A 26,526-nucleotide genomic window follows, 5' to 3' on the forward strand; every position below is an offset into this window, starting at 1 on the left:
TTATGTATGTGTACAAGTCAGACCGCAATGTCATTGATGCACAGGAAGACAGAGGCAGAAAAGGATCCAGGCAACTGTTTAGTCGATCAAAAGAATAACACAAAGTTTTGAAAAACTGCGTTATAGCGAAAATGCAAAAGGTAAACTGCAATACAGCAAGGAATTGCTGTTCAGTGAACCCTCATTTATCACTGGGGAATATGTTCCAAAAAGAACCCATCATAGGCAAAAAAAACAAACCCTTTTTACAGGCTCTAGCATTTGTTATTAAATAAAAGTACTGTAAAAATACATTTAACTACTGTACTGTCAAATAATCATAAGCAGGGGAATTGTTTAGCTGAGGTGTTGGCAACCCATTATATAAAAGAGCCACATTGGACAAAAAAAAGAAAGAAAAAACAAGAAAAAAGAAAACAAAAACATGTTTGCTGCTGCCAAGAATCGTAAGCTTTATACAAGAGGGTAACAAATACTGCATTTATTGCTATATAGTATATATTTTATTACAGGAAAACGTTAAGAATGTTTTTCATGTTTGCCCTCCTACAGAAACCATAGAATTTTCCATTGTCAACCAGTTTTGAATAAGTTCCCAGGAGCCACTGCTCCTGACCCCCTGTTTTGTCACTCATAATGCAAAACAATATCCTCAATGCAAATCTGTGTAGCAAAACTGAAATGTAAACTGTGCTATAGTGAGGTATTACTTTTTTTTTAACTTGCTTATGCTACATAATAAATAAATGGCAAATCATTTTATATTACAGATATTTTTTTATATATCAGTGTACTTTTATGTTACCTTTCAAAGCTGTCGACGTATACGTTTTCCACGTATTTAATCATTTCAAATTGTGTACGCCATATAAAGAAATTGTATGTGGAAAAATATGACATGACTTGTTTCAGTTGTTTTACCGATCGGCTTTACTTCAGATTGTCTCAGTCACTGGTAGCAGACAACAACGTCATCGTTGATTGCTATTATTGTCAATTTTTGTGCGTATTTTTTACACATTTTTTTTTCAATTCAACATAGTCTGTTTTTCTTTGAGTAAATAAGTGTTGCATTGTGTTTGTAAGGTTTATTATCGCTCAACAAGGGTAATTGCAATCATTAATCAATGTATGCAGTTTTTCAGGTAGTTACATTGATAATGTATTTTTTCCAAAATGGATCTAAAAGTGACAAAAATGTGTATAATGATCAAAATCTTATATTATGTGATTGCGTTGTGTTTTTCTAAAGAATTAATTTCATTTTAAGAATTTGGGGATATACAATGGGGGAAAAACTTAAATTGTTTGCCATCTGACACTTTTAAATATATAATTTTAATATAATGTTGTAATAACAAAATAGAATAGTAATATTTTTGTAGCAGATTAATGAACGAGAGCATTGTACTTCAAAAGATGATTATTTTGCTATACAGTTTTTTTTTGCTACTGGACTTTTTGAAGAATGCTTATGCAGTATTATACTGCTCTCTAGTGGTAAATCAAAAGTATAGTCTATGGCAGGGGTATCAAACTCATTTTCACCGAGGGCCACATCAGCATAGTGGCTGTCCACAAAGGGCATGGTGTAAATTATGAATTTAACTACTCCTTAATATGAAATCATTTTGAATTTTTACTACATTTCAGCTGCATTGATTAATATAGCTACACATACCGTATGTAATATGCCATTAACCAAATATAACAAAATCTTCTTGGACAATGTTTAGATCATTTCTCAATTCTACTCATTGGCATTTATCTGGAAGCACTGCAGTGGATTCGCCATGCATTGGAATGTTGTTTTTGGTCATATTCATTTTCAACCATTTCTTCCTAAATGCCCGGACATTTTAATCCCTTTAAATAATGTTGCAGAACACAATTGTCCTGTGGGCCATGAGTTATACACATATTGTCAATGGCGTGTCCTTATGTCCCACTTGCCTCCCATTGCAGGTATGACAGTGAGGGTCGCCTGACCAACGTGACTTACCCGACAGGCATGGTTACAAGTCTCCACCGTGAGATCGAACGCTCCATCACTATCGATATCGAAAGCTCCAGCAGGGATGATGACGTGACAGTCATCACAAACCTTTCCTCCGTGGAAGCGTCATACACGGTGGTTCAAGGTAGGCTCGTTCATCTGAATATTATCAGACCAACATGACAGCACACAGCGCACTACGAAGCTCGAAAGCCTCAGGCAGATTCATATTGAGATGTATTCACTGATCCACCTGCATTGTGGTAGGAAGATGTCAGAGACAATTAGAGCGTTGAAAGTAATTTAAGGCTTCAAGCACCCTGTATGGTTTCCTAGCAGAGGTAAGATGGAAAACATCCAGCCTTAACCCAATTCAGGCCTGCAGGTATTGACTTGATTTGCAGGACCGTGCCTGAAAATCCTAAATTTTATATTTTATTAATGAGGTCTTGAGAAGAAGAGATGGGATTTATGATAACATATTAAAACATGTCTTTTATAATGAAATTTAAGTCAAGCAAGACTGTATAAACATTTAGATGTTGTATATTTCTGTATCTGCAGGGGTTAGATCCACCAACAATTTTCCATCATTAATGGATATTTTTAAGGAGTTGGCGGGAAAAAATCAAGGCTGTCAGTCATTTTGGCACTTTGAGAAAGAGCGAGGCAGAGAGACAAAGATGGCGGCTGTATAATAGACATAAACAGGAAGGAGTTATTTGAATTGAAATTGAATTGAAAAGTTTTTTTGCCAACCACTGTCTCTCGTGGCCAAAACTACTCATGGCCTTTTTTTCAATGAATGTGTTTTGATTTTATTGGTTGAGTATCCACACACTGTTTTGTATGCATTTGTATAAACATTTATTTTATTTAAAAAAGGTCAGCGAGAAAGAAGGCCTGCCCGACCATGGTATGATTAACAGTTTAGGCTCGATACAGGGCGAAATTCATGTCAGGTTGGGATCGAACTGGAGCTCAAGGCTGAACATTTTACCTCTAATATTGGCCAGTCACTATTGCCATCAATACAGAGAGACAGACAGAGAGGGAGACTGAGAGACAACATCTTGAAGCCAGCTCCTTATGGACTGCTAGCCCGGCTTCAAAGAGCCATTTCAACTGCGAACGAGTCATCACTAGAATATTATCACTGCCGACGTGCACACAATGCACTACAAGGCTGGAAGGCCTAAGGCAGATTCCTATTAAGACATATTCAGTGATCCACCTGCATTGTGGGAGGAAAAGGCCAGAGACGTTTAGAGCGCTGGAAGTAATTTAAGGTTTCCAACACCTTGTGTGGGTTCCCAGTGCAGCTCTCTGGTGACGCCCTCACTTAACCGTCTCCCATTTGGCTGCTCTTTCTCCGTCTCTTCATTAACTCTTCTCAGCCCTCAAGGTCTCATTTCTCTCGCTCTCACCCCTCCTCCGTCTCCATTGCTTCTGTTTTATTACCAGCTTGTTCAGGCAGACGGTGCAGAAAAGATTTATCTAAGGGCTGTTGCTGCCAAGTCAGTGGGAAGAAAAAAAAACCTACGCTTGTCTGTTTGAGCTATTGTTAAAATGCGCCTGGAGCTTTATTACAAATTGGTCTTATGGATTACTGTCATTTATGGCTGGGTTGCAAAGGGAGGCGCCAGCTGATCCTTCTCACCTTTAACAAATGAAAAAGGAACGCACTGTGCGTTTCGTATTCGCCAGATAGTGCCGGGCCCCAAACAATTGTATCTTCCTTTCGGTTACCTGACTGTGATTAAGATGTGTGTTTTCAGTCCGGGGAGAGAGAATTTAAGCTCAACATTAGACAGAGGGCTTATCTGATTTCATTCTCATGTTAGCCAGTGATTCAAACACGGCGATGATAAGGAATGTGAGGACTGGAAAGAGATGTCTGATTTTCTATTCTTCTGTTCAGAATACCATTAAGTTAGAATATGATCAAGTCAGATTGGTCATAAATATGTACAATGGGAGATTTCATCATAATGTACCATATCTTCTTCATTGTAATGTGATCCGTATTATAGTCTTTTGTGATAAATGTTTTCATACATAAGGTGCATTGGACGATAAAGCTCATGGAATTAGAACTTGTAAGAGCTACAGTTGCATTAACGATTTTTTTTGCCCCTAGTTGGTACTAAATACCGTAAATTCCGGACTATAAGCCGCTACTTTTTTCCCAAATGTTCAGCCCTGCGGCTTATTCAGCGGAAGCGGCCAATTTATGTAATTTTTCCAACGGCCACCAGCGGCGTTGGAGTATAAAAGGTAAGATTAAGACCAGTAAAATATGTGCGCCAAGAAAGACTGCAACCTCTAAGTTTATGCATTTATTGTCTGTAAAGGAAAGGTACGTTCCGATAATGACTAAGATGCCCTTGGTGGCGATAGTTATGAGGAGGAAGTTGAAAACGATCTACCGCGAATTTCACAATTATGGGATGCTGTCTTTTGACAGACACGTTTGATGCATTGCGAGCGTGATCCTACTAGCGTGTTGGTACCTTTCAAAGGCACGGTTTGGGATGAAAGTTATATTATTATTATTAAAGCTTTGAAAACTCTCTCGGTGTACCGTCTTTCTTCGTAAATATGTGTCACCATGTATAATATGTATTTGCAACTGTATATTTTTATAATGTATTTATTTTAGAGATTTATTCTGTTATGTGTTCTACGAGCAAATCAAAAAGAAGGGGCGGAGCAAACGCGGGCTGATGGGAAGTGGGTTAAAGCTGAGTTACCGGTAGATCTGTCTGTTGTCGCAGCAGACAATAGTGGATATATATTTTTCCCACCCTTAACTTTGGAAATATACATTTTGTTTCCTTGGATTACTTTCAACGGGACCCGGACTTTACAAGTCTGCATCATACGTTAATTACGGGTATCATTTTCCATTCCTGATGCTGATTGTGGTTCTAAGATTGTCTACTATTTATTTAGTTGTCCACTCCACGCATCGGCCCGGTATTGCAGTACCTCCGGGAACAGTGCATTTGCAATGATCACAGCAAGGCTTTAAGGCCTGGACTTTAGCTTGGCCTTTTGGCTGATAGTAAGAGTCCCGGTTCCTAGGCTTTGTAGCGTATTATGAACTGACTGATGACGGATAATGGATAATGAATAAAGGAGTTAGAACAATAACCCTTAAAAAAGCTTGGAGAGTGACTTTATGCTCATCATCAGTATTTTGTTGGTGTAGCAAGGAAATCCTAAAAGTAAGAAAAGGTTTGTTTCAAATACAGTCCAAACGTCAACCCAAACCCAGAAAAAGATGAAAAAAACAAATGTTTTTGAGCACTTCTAAGAAATGCATGTAATTACACGTGCCTCATGTCAGGAGATGGTGGCAGAGAGTAACAAAGTTTCAAATTCAGTACAGTACCTTCAAAGGTGTAATCAATACAACAAACTATGCTGTATCATATCCTTTATTCATTTTTTTATTCTTCCATCAATGTTGACATGAGCACATTTTTCTTGTTTTAAAGACCAAGTGAGGAACAACTACCAGATGTGCAACAACGGAACCCTGAGAGTCATGTATGCCAACGGAATGGGCATAAGTTTTCACACGGAGCCGCACATTCTGGCAGGCTATGTCAGCCCTACTATTGGCCGCAGGAATATAACGCTTCCCACGGACAACGGCCTCAACTCAATTGAATGGCGTCTGCGAAAGGAGCAAACCAAGGGAAAAATTACTGTATTCGGCAGGAAGCTGAGAGTGAGTTCTCCCCACTTAAAATACAGATTTTTCAAGTCAACAATTTCTCTTAGGAGTGTGCAATACTTTAAATGTTGATCCGATTAAATACAATGTAGTATAGATCGATACCAATCTTGTAAATGTCATGATCCCTAACTAATATAATCCATCCCCCTTGAGTTAGTTTATAATTACGATAAACATAGCACAAAGACTAAAAGTACTAAAAGTGGTTTATGTTTTATTAAATAACACCATTGCAAACCTATTACAACTGTTTCCAAGCTAAACTACTGTTTAAAAATTTGGGGTCTTTTATAAATTTCCGTTCTTTGACAAGAGCAAAGTTGTCAGGAAAAACATACTTTTTCAAATCAAAATCATTTTTTCTAACATTATCAATGCCTCCACCAAACTTTTATTTTTGGGACACATTTACTCAATAAAAAAATGTCTGACTTGTTATGGAAATCACAAAATTGTCTGACGACCCCACATTTTTTAACTGTATTGTATGTCCGAGAATGTCAAACCAAAATGCAGCAATGTATCAAAAATACAAATTCTGTATAACTATGTAAACGAGAGAGCGCATGTATATTCCATTGCAAAATATAAATGATAAAGATAAAGTCAGTAATGCAAATATAGTGTCATTTGTCTCACCGTGGTGATAACGAATAAACAGGAGTTTGTTCAAGAACAGTAACATATTCAGATTTATAGTGTTTGTTGCTTTTTTTCATGGGTTCATTTCAATTTGTGATGTTGCCACAGGGGCAGACCACGTTACCTCACAATTTATACCTGGCATTCTTCTTTTGAAAAAAAAATGTCCAGATCGCGTTCCTGTTTGACTCTTTAATTTTTAACATCTGGTAGGGATGGGTGCAGCGATTTGTCCCTCTCTTCTGCGTAACAGGTAGGGTCCAGCAGCAGGCCAGCAAGAGAGAGGTGCTTAAAGTGTGCGTGTCAGTCATGACTTGACATAAACTAAGAAGTCGGTGAGAGAGAAAAGGGCTTTAAAGGAAATTGGTGGGGGACTGAAGTACGGACAATTGTATCAATCTGATCCAAGTACTTGCGTAGTGTCGATAACATCAATGTTTGGATCGATACAACCAAAACTAATTTCTGCAAATGTATCTTTTTCTACAGGCACATAGTCGCAACCTCCTGTCTATTGACTTTGACCGCAACACACGAACGGAGAAGATTTACGACGACCATCGCAAGTTTACGCTGCGCATCATGTACGACGCTCAGGGCCGACCTGCAATGTGGTTGCCTAGCAGCAGTTTGGCGGTGGTCAACGTGTCCTACTCGGCCACTGGCCAGCTGGTCGGCCTGCAAAGAGGAAGTATGAGCGAGAGGACCGAGTTCGACCCCCACGGACGCATCTTGTCTCGCACCTTTGTGGACGGGAAGATTTGGAGTTACAGTTACCTCGATAAAGTGAGTGCAGTTCTTACTTGTATCAGTGTGTGGCGACATTTTTAGAGCCAAAGCAGGCTCTCGTTGAATATGTCTTGAAGCACAGTGCCCATAGAAAAGGGTAAAGGGTATATTTTGTCGCTGCTTAATATTATTGGACTACTTTTCACTGCACTATTGTTCGGATACACTATTTTTCATTATTATGACAACTTAGGCCAGTATCCACGCTCTACCTCGTAAATATTTTTGCCATATGTTTGTTCAATTTTCACCAAGAGTTCACAGCACACTATTGAACAGTGGCTTGAAAAAATGTTGGTGCGCAAGTGCTCAGGATAAGCAGTTAAAGTGTAAGAATTACAATAGGAAATTTTGTTTTTTCCATGTTGTGTGTGTCTATAGCACACTTTACTCCCAGTAGCAATGATTTAGAAAGGGCGTGATAGTGCAGTTTCCAACATGATTTTTAAACAACCCTGGAAAAAAAATTAATTGCTTTCTATTTATTTGTTTCAAATAAACTTAATTATTTCCCCAAACATATAAGCATTTTGCACTAGAGTAAACCTTTCTAATTGTCTAACTGTGCACACTACAGTAATTGTACACATAATCTACAACAGGAGTCTCAGACATTTTCAAGCTGAGAGTTACCTTTTGTTACTAATTAACGCAAAAGGCACCCATTTTGATGTGCATTACTAAAATACCAGCTTATCATGTTATTATCATATTGTTACTATGTTATTAGCACGTTAACTATTGAAAGTAGGGTCAAATAAACTCAGTCAACCACTATAAAGATATTTTTTTCTAAAAAAATGACCCAACAATGGTGATCTATTTTCAGAGCAGGTCAGCAGGCACCTCAACTGCCCTCAGAGAACCACGTTGGAGACCGCTCGGGATTTTGAGACAGGAAGCTTGTTGTTGCTGTCAATTGGGTTTTTTGCACAATGTCAGTTATAGATTATGTCTATTGTGGATGTTGATGTGTATTGCCTGTTGATGCCCTTTCAACACCCATTGCATCCTGATCAGTCTGGAAGGGGATAACGTTGTGTACGACCCCTTCTCAAGGTTTCTTAATTTACCTCATGTCGAGGTTTTTGAGTTTTTCCTTACCCTCAAGTAGATTTCAGATTAGGGGATGTCTGTGCATTTGAGACTTTTGTGATAAAGGCCTATGCAAATGAATAATCTTGACACTGTTTGAATGTTTTACTTCTCTCCGTCTAGTCCATGGTGCTGTTGCTTCAGAGCCAAAAGCAGTACATCTTTGAGTTCGATGCCTCCAATCGGGTCACGGCTGTTACGATGCCGAGCGTGGCCCGCCACACAATGTTCACGCACGTGTCCGTCGGCTACATCCGCAACACCTACAACCCGCCAGAGAGCAACGCCTCCATCATCCACGATTTCACTGAAGATGGTCGCCCCCGGGCCACCCAGTACCTGGGCACCGGCCGCCGCGTCCTGTACAAGTACGGCAAGCTAGCCAAACTGTCTGAGATCGTGTACGACAGCACGGCCGTCACTTTTGGATACGACGAGACGGCGGGCGTGCTGAAAATGGTCAACCTCCAGAGCGGTGGCTTTTCCTGCACCATCCGTTATCGCAAAATGGGCCCGCTTATCGACAAGCAGATTTACCGCTTCAGCGAGGAAGGGATGGTCAACGCCCGGTTCGACTACACTTACCACGACAACAGCTTCCGGATTGCGAGCATGAAGCCGGTCATTAGTGAAACACCGTTACCTGTGGACCTCTACAGATACGACGAAATCTCCGGCAAGGTGAGCTGACACAGTAGCATGCAGTCTCGCTAGAAGGCAAAATTATGTGCTGAAAAAATACTTTAAATCTTCTGTAGTTTACTACGCCAGGAGCAAATTACAAAATGTGCTTTTTCTATGAAGAAAATCTAGGAAAAATACAAATCAAGCAATGCTCATTGTTGTTCCTAGGTTATTTATGGTGCATTACTACATTCTGCAGGACACTGGACATAAAAGCAGGTTTGATGTGCAGTTATGTTTTAGGTCTAAGAACCACTTTCGACTTAAAAATTGTCGGTCTTAAATCCTAAAACAGATTTTTGGGGGGATATTTTCCTTAATCTCCTGAGACATTTAGTCTAAGATTTATATTTTGCTACAAGTCTAATGTATACCTAGACCTGTACACACTGCAACATTTTGTTTCCTAGGTGGAGCACTTTGGAAAGTTTGGGGTTATTTACTACGACATCAATCAGATCATCACCACGGCTGTGATGACGTTGAGTAAGCATTTCGACACCCACGGACGCATCAAGGAGGTCCAGTACGAGATCTTCCGTTCGCTCATGTACTGGATGACGGTGCAGTACGACAGCATGGGGCGGGTGGTTAAGCGAGAGCTGAAAATCGGTCCCTACGCCAACACCACTCAGTACCGCTATGATTATGATGGAGACGGACAGCTCACCGGTGTCAAGGTGAATAATCTGTGTTCATATCACGTAGATGTATAGCACACCTGATTAAACACCACAAGCTTAAAGTTGAGAACGAAAACTCAATTTTGTCCTCAAGCATTAAAGGAAACTTCAGCGACTTGACATTGATGGCAATGATAAGGAATGAGAAGTGTAATGTGTTTGATAGAAACTGTATAATACATTTAGTGTACAATAGGAAAATAAAAAGCCTCCAGTTCAATACATTTCATAAAGCCCATACAATTATTGCATTGTGAACTTCTATCTCAAATTCATCTTTTGATTTGAAGCCCAAATGTCCTCAGTAAAACCAGCGAGTTTACTTTTTAGATACTTATTTAGGGGGCTGCATTTTTCTGCTGCACTTGCATGGCCAAACTATACATCTCTTTAACAAATGATCACAAAATAACATGTCCAAATATTTTAAGCATTTACACTTGCATGCGTAATGACTAGACTTTCTTTCATATTAATTACTGTAAATTCTGACCACATTTAAGGAACAAAACCAACTTTTTTTTTTTTAACTAGCCGTACCGGATTTTAAGCCGCAATGTTTCAAATGCATCCTCACCAAAACTACCCTTTATGTGTCAGACTACTTAAAAACGCATCCCAATTGAAACAGAAATCTACTGTTTATTTGTGTTTGTTTTTAATTCAAACAACAGCAAAAATATTTTCACTCAAGACTCTTATTTTAGCCTTTTGCTGCCTTATTGTGAAGAGAGTTTAGGTCTTTGTGCTTGAAAAAAATCGCTCCAACAATCGCATTAGATTTCTGTTTTGGTAAAAGTTTGTTCCTGCCACTTTTAAACAAGCAATTGTTGTTTTTCAAAATTCTGGTGACAGATTTTATTTCGAGCGTAAAAATAGATTGCACGATAGCATCTACCGCTTTCTAATATCAAAAGGTGGGCATGTATGAAAATATAGCATAGAAGTAGCGGTTTGTAGTCCAAAATTCACGATAGTCTGGTGGTACCACACACAGTTCCACAATTAAATGCACAAAATATTCCATTGTTCATGACCTTTTTTTTTTTTAATTCAGGTGAATGACTGGTCAACATGGCGTTACAGTTACGACCTGAATGGCAACCTTCATCTCCTGAACCCTGGAAACAGCGCCCGAATAATGCCACTTCGCTACGACTTGCGCGATCGCATCACCAGGCTGGGCGACGTTCAGTACCGCTTGGACGAGGACGGTTTCCTCAGTCAGCGCGGTTCCGACATGTTCGACTACAATTCAAAGGGCCAGCTCCTGAGGGCCTACAACCGAGGACCCGGTGGCTGGAGTGTCGTTTATCACTACGACGGCTTAGGCCGCAGGGTCTCAACCAAAAACAGTCTGGGACAGCACCTTCAGTTTTTCTACGCTGACCTCAATCACCCCACCAGGGTGACGCATATTTTTAACCACTCCAGCTCAGAAATCTCTTCACTCTACTACGACCTTCAGGTAGGTCGGCATGTCGGCTACCAAGATGTATCAATCACATCCATTATTGAATTTAGGGACAGGCAGTTAATGAAATTCATTTAGTTAATTTGTCAACCTAAATATTGTGATAATTTGCTTGAATAGAATAGAATGGAATAGAATAGATTGTATTGTCATCGATAACAACGTAGTTAACATTGTTTGCAAAAAGATTAGACATAGCACTCCAGGCCATCTACCAAAACGTTTCATCCACAACCAAAATGCAGTGTTAGAACAGGCAGTAAATCAAATTATTTCGGTGAGAGAGAGAAAAGGGCTTTAAAGGAAATTGGTGGGGGAGTGAAGTACTATTGTCAATATTTGCTAGAATAGAATAGAATACAATAGAATAGTCTTAATTGATGTTCCAGAATCCAGATGTTGACAACAACATCGTGAAAATTGTTTGCAACAAAATTAAACAAGATATACACATAATAAAGACTTCAAAGAGAATCATTAGATATAAAAACATCAGCATAAATGGGCTTAGAGACTGGCCTTAGTTGTAAGTGCAAATGTATTTTGTAATATAAGTCCAATGAAAATAGTGCATCGTGGCAATAGTGCAGTGACAAGTAGCAATACCATTTAGAACCAACAAAGTTCCCAAATAAGATTTTAAAAATTACCCGTTTTTCTATAAATACTTGTTTTTAAATACAACTGGCATCTAGAGGACCGTTTTGGTATGGACATAAAGGAAATGTCCCCACTGATGTCAATCAATTATTATTTTGTCCCCACCAATCATGTGTGATCAATTAAATAATATATACCATGTTCCCACCAATGCCAAGACCAAACCCACGTTTGACTGGCAAGGTGTTTATTTTTCTCAGTCTTGCTTTTAATGAGACTTAGTGTGCTTGTTGAATGTGATGACACAACACTAAATCTCAAACTTGTAAATGGTAAAATTGAGGGAAGGGATGGATTGCTTTAATTTGATTGACTCGAATATGGTGCGGATTATCACACAAAAACTAGTTAATTGTGTTATTCAAGCGACTTACTCTCAAGCTATGGTTAGCTCGCTGTCTTTCGGGATGATAGCAACAATAGGAACAAAGCATAGTACTAAAGCCTGTGTGTCTACCCAAATCCGTCATTTGTATTATCAGTGAAAAATCTTTTGTAGGGAGTAAAAAGATTATGTTGGAAAGGTGATACAAATTGTTGACCTTTTTCAATGTGCTGGCCACAGAGAGCCAAGTTAAGTGATGCATGGAGGTTTATGGCGCAAAGGTTATATTCTAGTCAAGTCCGGCAATCTTCTCCCAAAAGCAGGTAACCTGACTTCATTAATATATACCCCCTCGTTTTTCGTGAGGGTTCCGTTCCAAAACAGACCTGCGATAGTCGAAATCCGCAAAGCTTTATTTATTTATCTGATACCCTTTTATACATTGAAACCAAAGAACGGACCAAATTGCAGGCTCAAGCATTTGTTTAAAATATAAAAGTACAGTACTTGATGACTTGACTTGAACTCTTTTATATATAACTTCTGTAATGTCAAATTTTAATTTTAGAAATAATCTTACTGCTATATTGCACTACTGATCCCGAAAAGGGGTGAAAATGATTTTAAGACACCACTTTTTTACCTCAGATTATATTTTGTTGCCATCACGTGGATAATAAAATGCTTTAGTATGTCGAGAAGTCCAAATTCTTCCTGTCTTTTGGGCCCTGCCTCAGGTGCTTTTGTTGGTCCAGAGCGTTTTGTTGACATGATTGCTTTTAGAGAAACTCAAAATTAAAAACAAGGATTTTCGATCAGGTGATGTACGTTCCTCAAACTGTTTATTTTTGTTTTTGTACAACTTAGACTGTTATTGATGCACAAGCACTGTTTAGCCAATCAGAAAATCCGTGAAGTAGCGAAACTGCGATATTAGGGATTACTGTATTGTATTTAGCATATTTTTATATTCATAGACAAAAAAAACAGGGCGCACAGATTCTCACTGCTGAATTTTCTTAACGTTATTTTTTTATTTAGGGTCATCTGTTTGCCATGGAGGTAAGCAGCGGGGAGGAATACTACATAGCATCCGACAACACCGGCACACCTTTAGCGGTTTTTAGTAGCAATGGACAGATGATCAAACAGGTAATGCAAATGCTACATTTTCACCATCAATATTATTCAACCAGACCCTCCTCGTACCAAACGAGCCACTATTTTTCTCCCTCAGGTGCAATACACAGCATACGGGGAGGTTTACCTCGACTCCAACCCGGAGTTCCAGCTAGTCGTTGGATTTCATGGCGGTCTGTACGACGCCCTGACCAAGTTGGTCCACTTTACTCAGCGCGACTACGATGTTTTAGCTGGACGATGGACTGCACCTGATTACAGCATCTGGGCAAAGATAGGGAAAGATCCAGCGCCCTTTAATCTGTACATGTTCAAAAACAACAATCCCCTCAGTGACATGTTGGATCTGAAAAATTATGTCACAGGTAAGTAGATTCTTGCATTGTACTTTTGTACACGCATACGTTGGATTTTATTTGAGTGGATTCTGCAGATTTTTCACAGTCTGTTTATGAGTGTGCTCCCTTAAATACTGCCATTAATAGCTATACTCTATCAAAAAAAGGGAGTCCCGTATTATCTCGACCATAGGGCCTACAACGTTGAAGGTCTCCATAGCTGGGTTTTTTTTTTGGGCACAACACTGCCTTACAACGCAGACAAAAAAATATAGCATGAGCCAAACAGAGTCTTGTTGTGGTTTATTTAAGTATTGATTAAAAAGTAAAACACACGGATAAAAACCTGTTCAGGGTTGTTTTTTCAGCTTCCTCCACTTCAATTCTCTCGCGACTGGTCGGTTTCCATGTTCTTCCGCTTAGCGTAGAAATCAACATATCATCTCGGACGAAAACACTAAGATTATTCAATGGAGGAAAAGTGATTTCATCAATATTTGGGGGGACAACTGTGTTAAGGCTTCAGTAGCACAGTAATTTTTAAATTGTTAGATACGCTTCAGCGTTAGCATCCATTAGCACCTCTGCAAACAATGCATTGTGTGTGACGTCACATGCCCTCTTCTGCGCAAGCGGGATATTTTGGCGTTCACACAAAAGATAGCATACAAGTCACAGGAGATCGCTTAAAAGTGGCAGTTAGTTGTGAACAATCTCACAAAAACATCGGATTTCATCCAAAAATCGGAATTGAGCAATAAACTCTGAAACCTGAGCCTCCTCGTCTCCTCAGCTATGCCCACTGCTTTACATCACACACAGGTCAGCACTGCACGATAGTGCGCCACACAATTTGACCTGAATCTGAGACTTTTATGGGCGTGAAAATATGGTACACCTTTTTAAAAAATGCAGACTGCTGAATTGCAAACTTTTTTTCACTCCAGAGCGATTAAAATGATTAGCTGTCAGTTTTTTTTAATTATGTCAGGATGCTATTAGAGGGATAATTTGTATTATTGACCACCAGATGTCAATGTAATGTGTCATGAAATATAAAAAAAAAATGCTAAAACCTCAAGAAAGAATACAAACCACAAAGAGTTCAAGTGAACAAACATTTTTTTTTCCCTTTTTTTTTTTTTTTTTTTTTGCCAAAACTGTCGCAAAGTTTTGGTTTTCAGATACCCATCGCAGAAGATTGTGGATAATTATTTCAGCTCCTTCAAAGTGAGGCTCATTTTTGTGTAAAATATATGCATATCTCCCGTCTACAAGTGTTTAAAAAAATCACAATAATTGATTCTTTATGAACTTTTGCTTATTATTGAAATCAATATTTTGTTTTTAATGAATTAAATGTTTTTACCACTAGGAGCTGCTAAACAATTCACGCTATCCCTTTAAGATCTTGCCACATTGAATTTTGCACCAGGAAACCCAATTATCTAAATGCAATTGTCAATAGTGACTAGCTTTTGTCCACATATCTCCAACACGCATTTTATTCCTGACAATAGTCACTACTAATGAGATGAAAAAAAAATCATCTACATTTGAATTTGAGTACCGTATTTTCCGCACTAAATAGTTTTTGGTCCTATATTTGACATACATAAGACGCACCGGATTATAAGGCGCTACAATGGGAACGTCGACAAAACAGTCAGATAGTTCAGTCAAACTTATTACACCCTTAACATTCCCAAAGCTTGCAAAGACGCAAATACGTGTCGAGAACACGTGCGGATGCTGTGTCCGTACGATGTCACTCAAATGCATCATTCCATCATTCGGAAGGTTAAAGTCTTGGGATTCAAGAAATGGCAACCATTCCTTAGTTTCTATTTTATTTTTCGCTCGCAACTTTACTGTGCATATGACAATAAACACTTGGAATTGAGTTTAATTTAAAAGTAGACACTCCATTCCATCCATTATCTGCACCGCTTATCACAGAAACATCGAGTTCAGTCTGAAACAAGATACAGGGAAAATATATAGCCAGAGTAGCTCACCGAAGTCGTTGTGTCCAATAATAATGTGCAGCCATGGTCCTCTTATATCCGTGAGTTTAGTAAATCCAGGAGAAAAAAATATTTACAAATACAGAATAGTAAAAAATGCTTTCTCTATGCCGTCAACCACGTGCCATACACATTCATCTTTTTCGGCCAATTAAAGGCTTTGTTTTGCCGCTTCAGCCTATTCCAGTCTGTAAATGATAAAAAGGATCCGCCCCTTGACCTCCGAATAACTTTAGCCAATAGTGATCGATTCAACTGACGATTGACACATCTTTTTCGGCCAATTGCAGGCTTTGTTTTGCAGCTTAAGCCTATGCCAGTCTGTAAATGATAAGAAGGATCCGCCCCTTGACCTCCGAATAACTTTAGCCAATAGTGATCGATTCAAATGATGATTGACACATTGGTTAGCCAATGAAACGCCGGTAAATAAATCCCAGCATACACCGCGGACTACTTGGCGTTCGGGGGAAAATCTAGTCGGCGGCTGCAAGTTAGTTGGAAGACTTTGCGACTTAATATTGATCCATAAATAAGGCGCACTGTATTATAAGGCGCATGGTCAGCTTTTGAAAAATTAAGGCTTTTAGGTGCGCCTCATAGTGCGGAAAATACGGTAATATCTTATGTATTGGAAGTGGATTTTCAGAAGCATACTTTTACATGCCTAACACAAATAATGAACAATAAATATCCTCTATCAAATGATCTTACAACTTACACCACAGAAAAGAGGTGCTTGTTTAAAAAAACTCTCCTGTCAACAAATACTTTAACTTTAAACATTGGGGGGAAAAGCCTATGCAATATAAAAAGAGGTTGTTATATGCAAAGCTGTGGCCCGTGGGCTTTGAATTTGACACGTGTGCACTACACAATACAGAGACACCTAGTGGTCAACTAATACACAGTGTCTTTTTAAAAACATCAAAACATTGGTTATCTATTTTAAAATTTCTGATTGCTGAATGTAGCTTCAATATGTTGTGCTGCTGTAGATGTGAAGAGCTGGCTGGTGATGTTTGGCTTCCAGCTTAGTAACATCATACCAGGATTCCCTCGACACTCGCTCTACTTTGTAGAGCCGCCGTACGAGCTGCAGGCTACGCAGCACTGCGAAAATGGACAGGTGAGAAAAACGAGCATTAAGTCTGCCAGCAATTGAGTTTTCCATACCTTTATACTACTGCTTTTGGTCCCCAGCCTTTTCTGTGCCACGGACTAGTGATATGTCCGACAATATTCTCGCAGCCCTGCCGAATAATGACATTAGTAGTAATAACACGATAACAATGATAATAATGAAAAGCTTAAATATACTGTGTAATCACTAGAGCACAAGTGATCTAGATGACATAAGAAAATGCGTTCAATTTTATCTCATCATCGCACTATTTTTACTCATGTAGTTTTGGCTAAACTCTTTACCATGATGCTCATTTACAAGGCTGTACATTGTAGCACCTCTGTGTAAAAATATTGTGTTGATGAGATCAAACCTATTACATTTTCCTGTTATCTACATTCCTAATGGTCAAGTACAGGGCGAACCAAAAACAACAACATATGTTTGGAGCCCCAAAAAATTTGAAGCTTTATATAGGCTTTAGAAGGAAAGCAATGCATCCTGTACGGATATCCATACATCTATATATATCTATATCGATATACAGTGCATCCGGAAAGTATTCACAGCGCTTCACTTTTTCCACATTTTGTTATGTTACAGCCTCATTCCAAATTGTATTAATTTAATCTCTTATCTCAAAATTCTACACAAAATACTCCATTATGACAATGTGAAAAAGTTTTTTTTTACTTTTTTTGAATTTATTAAAAATAGAAAACAAAGAAATCACATTTACATAAGTATTCACAGCCTTTGCTTAATACTTTGTTGATCTACCTTTGGCAGCAAATACAGCCTCAAGTCTTTTTGAATATGATCCCACAAGTTTAGCACACCTATCTTTAGGCAGTTTTGCCCATTCTTCTTTGCAATAAGTCTCAAGCTCAATCAGGTTGGATGGGAGACGTTTGTGCACAGCCATTTTCAGATCTCTCCAGAGATGTTCGATCGGATTCAAGTCTGGACTCTGGCTGGGCCACACCAGGACATTCACGGAGTGGTTCTGAAGCCAATCTTTTGAGATCTTGGCTGTGTGCTTTGGGTCGTTGTCCTGCTAATAAAAATGAACCTTCGCAAGAGCGCTCTGGAGCAGGTTTTCATCCAGGATATCTCTATATATTCCTGCATTCATTTTTCCTTCTATCCTGACTAGTCTGCCAGTTCCTGCTGCTGAAAAACATCCCCACAGCATGATGCTGCCACCACCATGCTTCACTGTAGGGATGGTATTGGCCTGGTGATGAGCGGTGCCTGGTTTCCTCCAAACATGGCGCATGGCATTCACACCAAAGAGTTCAATCTTTGTCTCATCAGACCAGAGAATTTGGTTTCTCATGGTCTGAGAGTCATTCAGGTGCTTTTTGGCGAATTCCAGACGGGCTTCCATGTTCCTTTTACTAAGGAGTGCCTTTCGTCTGGCCACTCTACGATACAGGCCTGATTGGTGGATTGCTGCAGAGATGGTTGTCCTTCTGGAAGGGTCTCCTCTCTCCACAGAGGAACGCTGGAGCTCTGACAGAGTGACCATCGGGTTCTTGGTCACCTCCCTGTCTAAGGCCCTTCTTCCCCGATCGCTCAGTTTAGAAGGCCGGCCAGCTCTAGGAAGAGTCCTGGTGGTTACAAATGTCTTCCATTTACGAATAATGGAGGCCACTGTGCTCATTGGGACCTTCAAAGCAGTAGAATTTTTTCTGTATCCTTCGCCAGATTTGTGCCTCAAGACAATCCTGTCTCGCAGGTCTACAGGCAGTTCTTTTGACTTCATGCTTAGTGTTTGTGCTCTGACATGCACTCTCAACTGTGGGACCTTATATAGACAGGTGTGTGCCTTTCCAAATCATGTCCAATCAACTAAATTTACTGCAGGTGGACTCCAATTAAGCTGTAGAAAGATCTCAAGGATGATCAGTGGAAAAAAGATGCACCTGAGCTCAATTTTGAGCTTCATGGCAAAGGCTGTGAATACTTATGTAAATGTGATTTCTTAGTTTTCTATTTTTAATAAATTCAAAAAAAGTTAAAAAAAAAAAAAAAACTTTTTCACATTGTCATAATGGAGTATTTTGTGTAGAATTTTGAGATAAGAGATTAAATTAATACAATTTGGAATGAGGCTGTAACATAACAAAATGTGGAAAAAGTGTAGCGCTGTGAATACTTTCCGGATGCACTGTATATCTATATATAAAAAATATATATATAATATATATACAAAAAGTAAAAAAAAAACGTTTTCACACATATATATATATATATTATTATTATATATATATATATATATATATATATATATATATATATATATATATATATATATATATATATATATATACATATATAAACTGTAAATACTGTATGTCTGTCTGTCTGTCTGTCTGTCTACATAAACAGAAGACCCATTTTCATTGGAAAATCTTAGGAAAGTTTGTGACATGTTTGCCTTTCTACGGATAACAAATCATTTTCCATATTCAAACTTTTTTTTTAAATGTGCCAGGGATCCACCAAGGGGTGCAAAAGAGCTGCATGTGGCTCCAGAGCCGCTAATTGCCGACTCCCAGTCAATTTGGCAATCTCACTGCCACGATCCGGGTTTGATTCCCATCGCATTCAATTCTGATTAAATGTGGTCAGCGGTATTAGTTGACTGATCAATCATTGCTCAAGTAGGGTAATATACTACCATAAAACCTTGTGTTTAATGAAAGTTATTTTGGGGTATAAAATATGTTTGTAAACACGAAAAAATAGGGTTTAAGCAAAACAAAAAGGTAACTTGTTTTTCTTTCTCTGCGGCCCAGTACTAAATGACCCACAGCCATGTGGGTGCTGACCACTGTGTGAGACTACTGCTGTTCTCCCCTTAAAATGTCTTCTGATTTTTTTCCCTTAAATTCTGCTTTTTCAAATCAAAACAACCAAAATGCTTTAGTCTACGGCAGAGATAAGATCCTAAACCCGAGCCCGGCCCGAAATTCTCTTTAAAAAAAATCCATCTATAATGGAAAATTGTCAGTTCATGTAACCTCTGTCGACACAGAAATGTAAGAGATGTATATATTAATACACTATTTTTTAACCTAGATTTGGGGTTTGCAGATCAAGTTATTTGGTCGGGCTCAAGCTGGGTCAGACTAGATACCTGCGGATGCATTGTGTTTCGCGCCTAAAAATAGAGTGTGTGATAAAATCCATTGTGAAAAGGTTGGCATTTATAGCTTTCCACCAACTGACCGTTTCCATCTCTTCTCAGCTCATCACCGGTGTGCAGCAGGCGGCCGAGCGCCACAATCAGGCCTTCATGGCCCTGGAGGGCCGCCTCCTGGACAAGGAGCGGCGCAGACGGAAGGAAAAACCTGGCCACTGGTTCGGCACGGGCACTCCCATCGTAGGCCGCGGCGTGATGTTGGCGCTCAAGGAAGGCCGAGCTGTCGCCGGAGTCTCGCCCCTGGCCGGCGACGACAGCCGCAAAGTGGCGCTGGTGCTGAACGGTGCCCAATACCTGGATGGCACCCATTACACGCAGGAAGGGAAGGACTGCCACTACTTTGTGAAGGTGGGCTCGGCCGACAGTGACTTGCTGATCTTGGGGCTGACGGGTGGCCGCAAGTCGCTTGAGAGCGGCATCAACGTGACGGTGAGCGGCCGTTCCCGGCGGGGAGTGACTGTAGAATTCGCTGTGCCCTCTTTGGTCCTCAGCGTCCGTTACGGGCTATCCGTCGATGTATTAGACGAGGAGAAAGTTAGGCTTTTGGAGCTGGCTCGGCAGAGGGCCTTGGCCGGGGCCTGGTCCAAGGAACAGCAGCGTGCCCGTGACGGGAAGGGGGGCGGTCGGCTCTGGACAGAAGGAGAGCGCCAGCAGCTTCTTACCACAGGGAAAGTTCAAGGCTACGATGGGTACTATGTACTTCCTGTTGAGCAGTATCCGGAACTGGCGGACAGCAGCAACAATATCCAGTTCCTCAGACAAAACGAGATGGGGCGCAGGTAACAGCCCACCAAGAACTGCTCCCCACCCTACATCTTTTCCCTCCCCAGCCTCCTCGACCCTTTTTCTCTGGAGATTCAACAACTAACGGGGTTACTCATGGAACGCTGCAGGGACTTTAAAAAAAAGAGTGACACAACATTAATTTTTCTTTTAAAAAAAAGCTAACACAAGGCACTACGGGGTGAAAAAGAATTCCTTTTTTAAAAAAAGAATAAGGTAGATGGATATTTCCTCCTTGATTAGGCGGCACTCTGAGGGGGGGTAAGATCATAAGCCCAAACCCGAATCCAAGCCTGACCCGAATTTCTGCATGGCTCAGGCCTATAATGTCAATCATGACATTCAAGTAGGGCTTTTTTTTTTTATAAATACTGTACATTTTATTTCATTTGCATTATTCTATTAAAAGCCTAGTTGTATGCAGTATTTCTCAGCGTAATTGAGTAATTGCGCAATCAAGATCTCTCTTTCCCTCTCTTGATCTAGCCTTGCATTTTGTGTTCCAAAGTTATTTTGGTGTGCAAATGCATTTATAATGTTCATCAACACATGTAGATTTTTTTTAACCCGAGGAAATCTACTATGGAATATTTTGATACAAAAAAATGCAGGCCATAAAATTTTCACAAAGAAAATGTTGGAAATTGTACGTACATTTTTGGTCCCGTCAACGTTTTTAAAAATCTGTCAATGATGTAAAGTCTGCAGACACAGAAATATAAAAGATAAAGATAAGATAAATGTTTATTTAAGTCAAATTTAATTACAAAAGACAGGCTTTAATTTGTTATCGTAAATCAACTCTCCTCGTAGATAAGATATGAAATTTCGGTTTTATTGCGGGCTCGGTCCTTGAGATCGAGTTAATTGGTCAAGCTAGGGCTGGCTTGGGCTTTAAACCCAGCGTGCCTGGGTCGGGTCGGGACGGATTTTTTTAGGCCCGGTCTTACCTCTGCTCTGAGCGTGTCGCCGTGGAAACACTGCATCCGAGGAGGGACACCGAGACACCAAGTCCGGCAGTGATTCGTCACCTTGTCTCAGGCCTCCCATCGCCCATCACAGACTCAAACGAGACGAAAACCTCCACGAACTGCTGTAATAGCACAAAGGAGGGGAAAACGGTTGCCTGCGGCACCACGCGGCATTGTTTTTCTTTTTGGAGAAAATAACTACATATGTGTCCCAGTCCATGCAATTTCCGGATGTTGCGTATCGATGCTGTAGATGCTGTAGTTTTGTATGTTCCAGTCGCAGTAGGATCGTGAGACATCCACCAAGGCACTTGTGTACAGAACCCACCGCTCGCTCACAAATCATGTTAAGTTCCTTATTTATTTTCCAGTCGCTCAATTTTAATTTATTTATGCTTAGTACTATACGACAATCATGAATGAGTCCGTCTGTTTCATTCGAAATAATGTATGAGTTCATTTTCTTTTGTAAATGATGCATTCAATGTTCTTTTGTATAATTTTAGAATGTTACCAGGGCAAATAATAGTCACTCTTTAAAAAATAATTTATGTAATAAAGTGTTTAAAAATGGTTTATACTCTAAATAAAAGTCTTTAAAACTGTGAAAATGATTTTTCAAGCTATATTTCGATGTACAGTGTATAGATCTACCTTTATGCAGCACAGTAGAATATTGTTGAGAATATCGAGTTTTATATTTCTAAGAAGAAGTGGCTTGTAATGTGCAAAATCTTGGCTGGTATTACTACTCTAGAGTTTTGTGGCACTCTAATATTGCATATCTACAGCATCAGTCTGAAGTTTTAATGTCTGTTTGTTTTTTTCTTTGGAAATAAACACATTTCCGACCTAGATCCCAACAGGAGTAGCAGTAATGGATCCTCCTCACTGTGAAGAGACTCGTGATGGATGTCAAACTGTACCAAATCAGTATTATCAAAGGATAAACATATACGTTCACTCAAATGAGACTCTTCTGGAAACTTATGAATAAAACATGATTGTTTATTTCAACCCAACTACGTCTAGTTCACTTTCATCTCGTTTCCCTTTGCAGTGAAAAGTAACTATTCATGTTTCCTCGAATTTCAGCATTCGACATAGTTTAGATTTTAGAAAGTTGTTTAGGTTTTAAAACAATCATAGCTGATGGTAGCAAAGAATTCAAATGATTTGATGAGTTATAATAGTTTATCGTCAGAGTGCATCTTTTTGAAAGGATATGAAAACAAATGGAGTCTCAAGTAAAGGTGCATACCGATAACTTACCTCATGGTTCAATAGCTCAAAACAACTTGAATTTACTGCCGCGACGTGCGGTGAGGCCGGGGTGTGGTGCGGCACAGTCATATTTACAAATGGATTAACCTATATGTTATTCATAATTTGATTGGCAGGGTGATTAAGTTATAACTAAACCAGGGTAGGGCAAAATATAGTCTTGGGAGCCAAATGCAGCCGATCAGGCTTTTTTAATACAGCCCGCTGAACGGAAAAGGTAAAAGTATCATGACTATATGTAGAAGTAAATAAGGTATTATTAAAACATTTTTTGTGCCAGCTTTGGCCCCATGGTCACTTTGTGTGTCTAAAATACAAATACTACAACAGAACTGGTACAAAAATACTACAAAATTATTATCTGTCTACCCTGGTCATATTCCTCGAAAGGGGTGACCGACACGAAGACAAACACACACAAAAACAAAGAAAAGTAAAAAAGGGTAAAAGTAGCATTAAACAAAACACACACACACACACAAATTTTGGACCATGGTCAACCCAAATGCCCAAACAAGTTAAGCACCTCGGCACCCAAGTCGGTCATGCTTTCGTCCCTCCAGATTAAACGGGACACAAGAAAGCGGCCATGTCACTCGGGTCAGGTGACACAACACACTCTTCTGTCCAGCAGCAGGGCTGCCCTGCCCATCCCTTAGGACGCATCCAAACATCCCACTATCCTTTTACAACACCTCTCCACTCATTCCATATTAAAAAACTAAATGTTAAATCCAGAGCTTCAAAGCAGGGATCTAGTCAATTATTTTGCTTTAATTTTAAAAAGAATAAATACGAAAAAAACACTACTACAGTAATCAAATCAATTTGTAAAGCACTTTTCAGGCAATAAATTGCAGTATAAAAACATGGAATGCACATCCATCCATCCATTATCTGCACGGCTTATCCTCAGTCGGGTCGAGAAGTGCTGGAGCCCATCCCAGCTATCTTCGGACAGTTGGCAGAGGACAAAATCAAGAGCCTTCAGCTGGTATAAGATGCTGCAGCGAGGCTTTTAACTAGGACAAGAAAGTTTGATCACATTACCCCGATTTTAGCTAACCTGCATTGGCTCCCAGTTAGCTTAAGATGTGATTTTAAGGTTCTGTTGGCAGTACACAAAATCATGCATGTACTTGCTCCCTCATATCTTTTAGATTTAATAGAAATAAAAACATACCCAATGTCCTTCAGCAGACATTTCCATAGGTGAGAACTAAAGTAACTGAATGCTGCTTCACCAGAGGTTTTAGCCCTCACCCAAGGAACAGTCAACAAACCGCTGCCAGAGGACCTCAGAGTTCAAGAGGGCTGATATAATAAAAGCAAATCAGAGATATGTGGCGCAAGACCGCTGAGACATTTATAAACTTGTAAAATCACCTTAAAATTGATACTGAAACGCACAGCGAGCCAACACAGCCATTTTAAAATTGGCCTAATGTGATTTTCCCCCTTCCGACCCTCGTAAGCACACGTGCTGTACTGTGCTACAAAAAATACTACAAAAGTACTTCTGCAGAAATATTACAAAAATACAACAACAGTCATACTCCAAAACTCTACAAAAGTACTGCTACCGAAATACTACTACAGTAATACTACAAAAATAATACTACAGTAATGCCACAGAAATACTACAAAACAAAATTTTGTTTAAAAATAGGGACTTGAAATATTATTTTCCTTCAATTCTGAGTGTTTTGAAATAGATGTAATGAAAATAATTTATTTAAACATGAATCTGAAAATAAATGTAACATGTAGATGTCTGCATGTTTATTTATTCATAAACGTCAACGACAAAATGTATTTTTTAAAGGAAATCTTTACTAATGTTCACCAATTAATGTTCACCATCCTTCCACTCTCTAATCCCTAATGATACAGCAATGATCTTTTGGATCTGTAAAACCAAAATGGCGGATAATTATGTCCGCTCCCTACCAAAATTAAATCTTTTTATATGATTGTTTATTTGTTTTTGTTTATTATTTGAATCAATATTGTTTTTTGATTAAATCATTTTTTACCACTAGGAGGCGTTAAATAATACACACTATCCGTGTAATTTTCCTCTGCAAATTAATGATTTTGGACACTCCCAAAGGCAAAGCTGGGCATTCTACATTGTGACCACTAGAGGGTGGCAATTGTCACGACCGTAAATATACTCTAAATTAAAAAGCTTCTAATTGTTATAGTTGGTGGAGATTTACCTTTGGCATCCCACAGCGGACTTATTTAAATCATATTATTATTTCATTTACTATAAATTTCAGTTTTAAAACTTTATTTGAATATAGTTATTGGGTAGGCTACTTAATGTATTATCCATGTCATGATGACTAATACTTCCTGTCATCTTTACAGTTATCAACATAATGTGATAACTGCGATGATAAAGTTCATGTTCATGGCAGTAAAAATAAACATTCTTCTTTATCTTTTTAAACTGGAATATTTCAGTTGTGCAATATTGTTGCATGTGATTTGCACATAGTTCAGATCATACTGTACGTTTAATGGAGAAATGTCATTGTCTCACTACACGTCCACTTTCCTTAGTTCAAAAATTGCATGGGAGACAACCAGTCCCAGTACAGAATGAACGGATAATTTGCATTTACCATATTTTTTTCAGACTTTAAGGCGCACCTACAATCCTAAAATTGGCCAAAAATTTGAAAGTCAAGATAAGTTTATTACAATAGCCCTAAATATCAAGAGGTTTCAAAGGGCAGCATAAACTACAGATTATTATTACACCACCCACTTGATCTAAAACCGACATGAGGGCAGGGGAAAACTTAAAACCTCAGCATAAAGTAGATGGAGAAATCTTAAGAAGGGGCCACACATGAGGTAATCCTCCTTCTAGGATGACTAGGCCGCAATGGATGTTGCAAAGGCACCAACAAACAAAGACATCATCAACATAAACTACAGGTCATTCATAAGCTAGGGGTCTTCAACCTGGTGCCAGCGAGCACCCAGGTCTCCTCTAAGCACAGCTGAGGTGCCCGTGTGAAAATAACCCTACTTCCTACTTGTCTCTGTTCCTTTGGGCTATACAAATAAACATGACTTGACTTTCTCTTTCTTTTTAGCGTTCTCTCTTACCATTTCTGATTTTCTTTATTTTTCTCTTTCTCTCTCAATATTTCTTTCCTTATTTTTCTCTCTTTATTTTCTGTTTTTCTCTTTTCATCTTTGTTCATCTTTATTTCCTTCATTCTCTCCATTTTACCCTCATTCACTCTCTCTCTCTCACTCTCTCTCTTTCATTCCTTCTGTTTCTTTCTTACACACAGCAATAAATACAGTAGCTTTTACTATCATTTTAAGTCATTAATTAAATAAAATAAGACAAAAGAGTTTTTTGGGGGGGCGTCCCGTATAATCCAGTAATCCTGAACAACGACTGAAATATGTTAGTGAGTGGTGGATGATCTTTCTTAAAGCGCCCATATAAGAACAAAGACTTTCTTTCACTGAATCAGAAGAAATTTTTCAAAGAGATTTTCTTTAAAAGCAAACAGGCATG

General features: G+C 39.1%; 1 protein-coding gene across 4 annotated transcripts in view; it reads left to right on the forward strand.

Moving 5' to 3' along the window:
* Positions 1 to 22,714, forward strand: part of LOC148359176 (teneurin-2-like) — a 444,001-nt gene extending 421,287 nt beyond the window's left edge. For all 4 annotated transcript variants that reach the window (XM_088344352.1, XM_088344353.1, XM_088344354.1 and 1 more), the window contains 10 exons: positions 1,966 to 2,141; positions 5,500 to 5,735; positions 6,876 to 7,172; positions 8,394 to 8,951; positions 9,365 to 9,634; positions 10,695 to 11,105; positions 13,138 to 13,248; positions 13,334 to 13,601; positions 16,600 to 16,730; positions 19,984 to 22,714. In XM_088344352.1, the coding sequence (XP_088200478.1) occupies positions 1,966 to 2,141; positions 5,500 to 5,735; positions 6,876 to 7,172; positions 8,394 to 8,951; positions 9,365 to 9,634; positions 10,695 to 11,105; positions 13,138 to 13,248; positions 13,334 to 13,601; positions 16,600 to 16,730; positions 19,984 to 20,721 (3,196 nt within the window). In that variant the 3' untranslated portion in view covers positions 20,722 to 22,714. The remainder of the gene's footprint in view (positions 1 to 1,965; positions 2,142 to 5,499; positions 5,736 to 6,875; positions 7,173 to 8,393; positions 8,952 to 9,364; positions 9,635 to 10,694; positions 11,106 to 13,137; positions 13,249 to 13,333; positions 13,602 to 16,599; positions 16,731 to 19,983) is intronic.
* The last annotated feature ends 3,812 nt before the right edge of the window (positions 22,715 to 26,526 follow it).

This window comes from Urocampus carinirostris, chromosome 9, assembly GCF_059441175.1.
Source record: "Urocampus carinirostris isolate Australia breed hairy pipefish chromosome 9, RoL_Ucar_1.0, whole genome shotgun sequence".
Classification (NCBI taxonomy): domain Eukaryota; kingdom Metazoa; phylum Chordata; class Actinopteri; order Syngnathiformes; family Syngnathidae; genus Urocampus; species Urocampus carinirostris.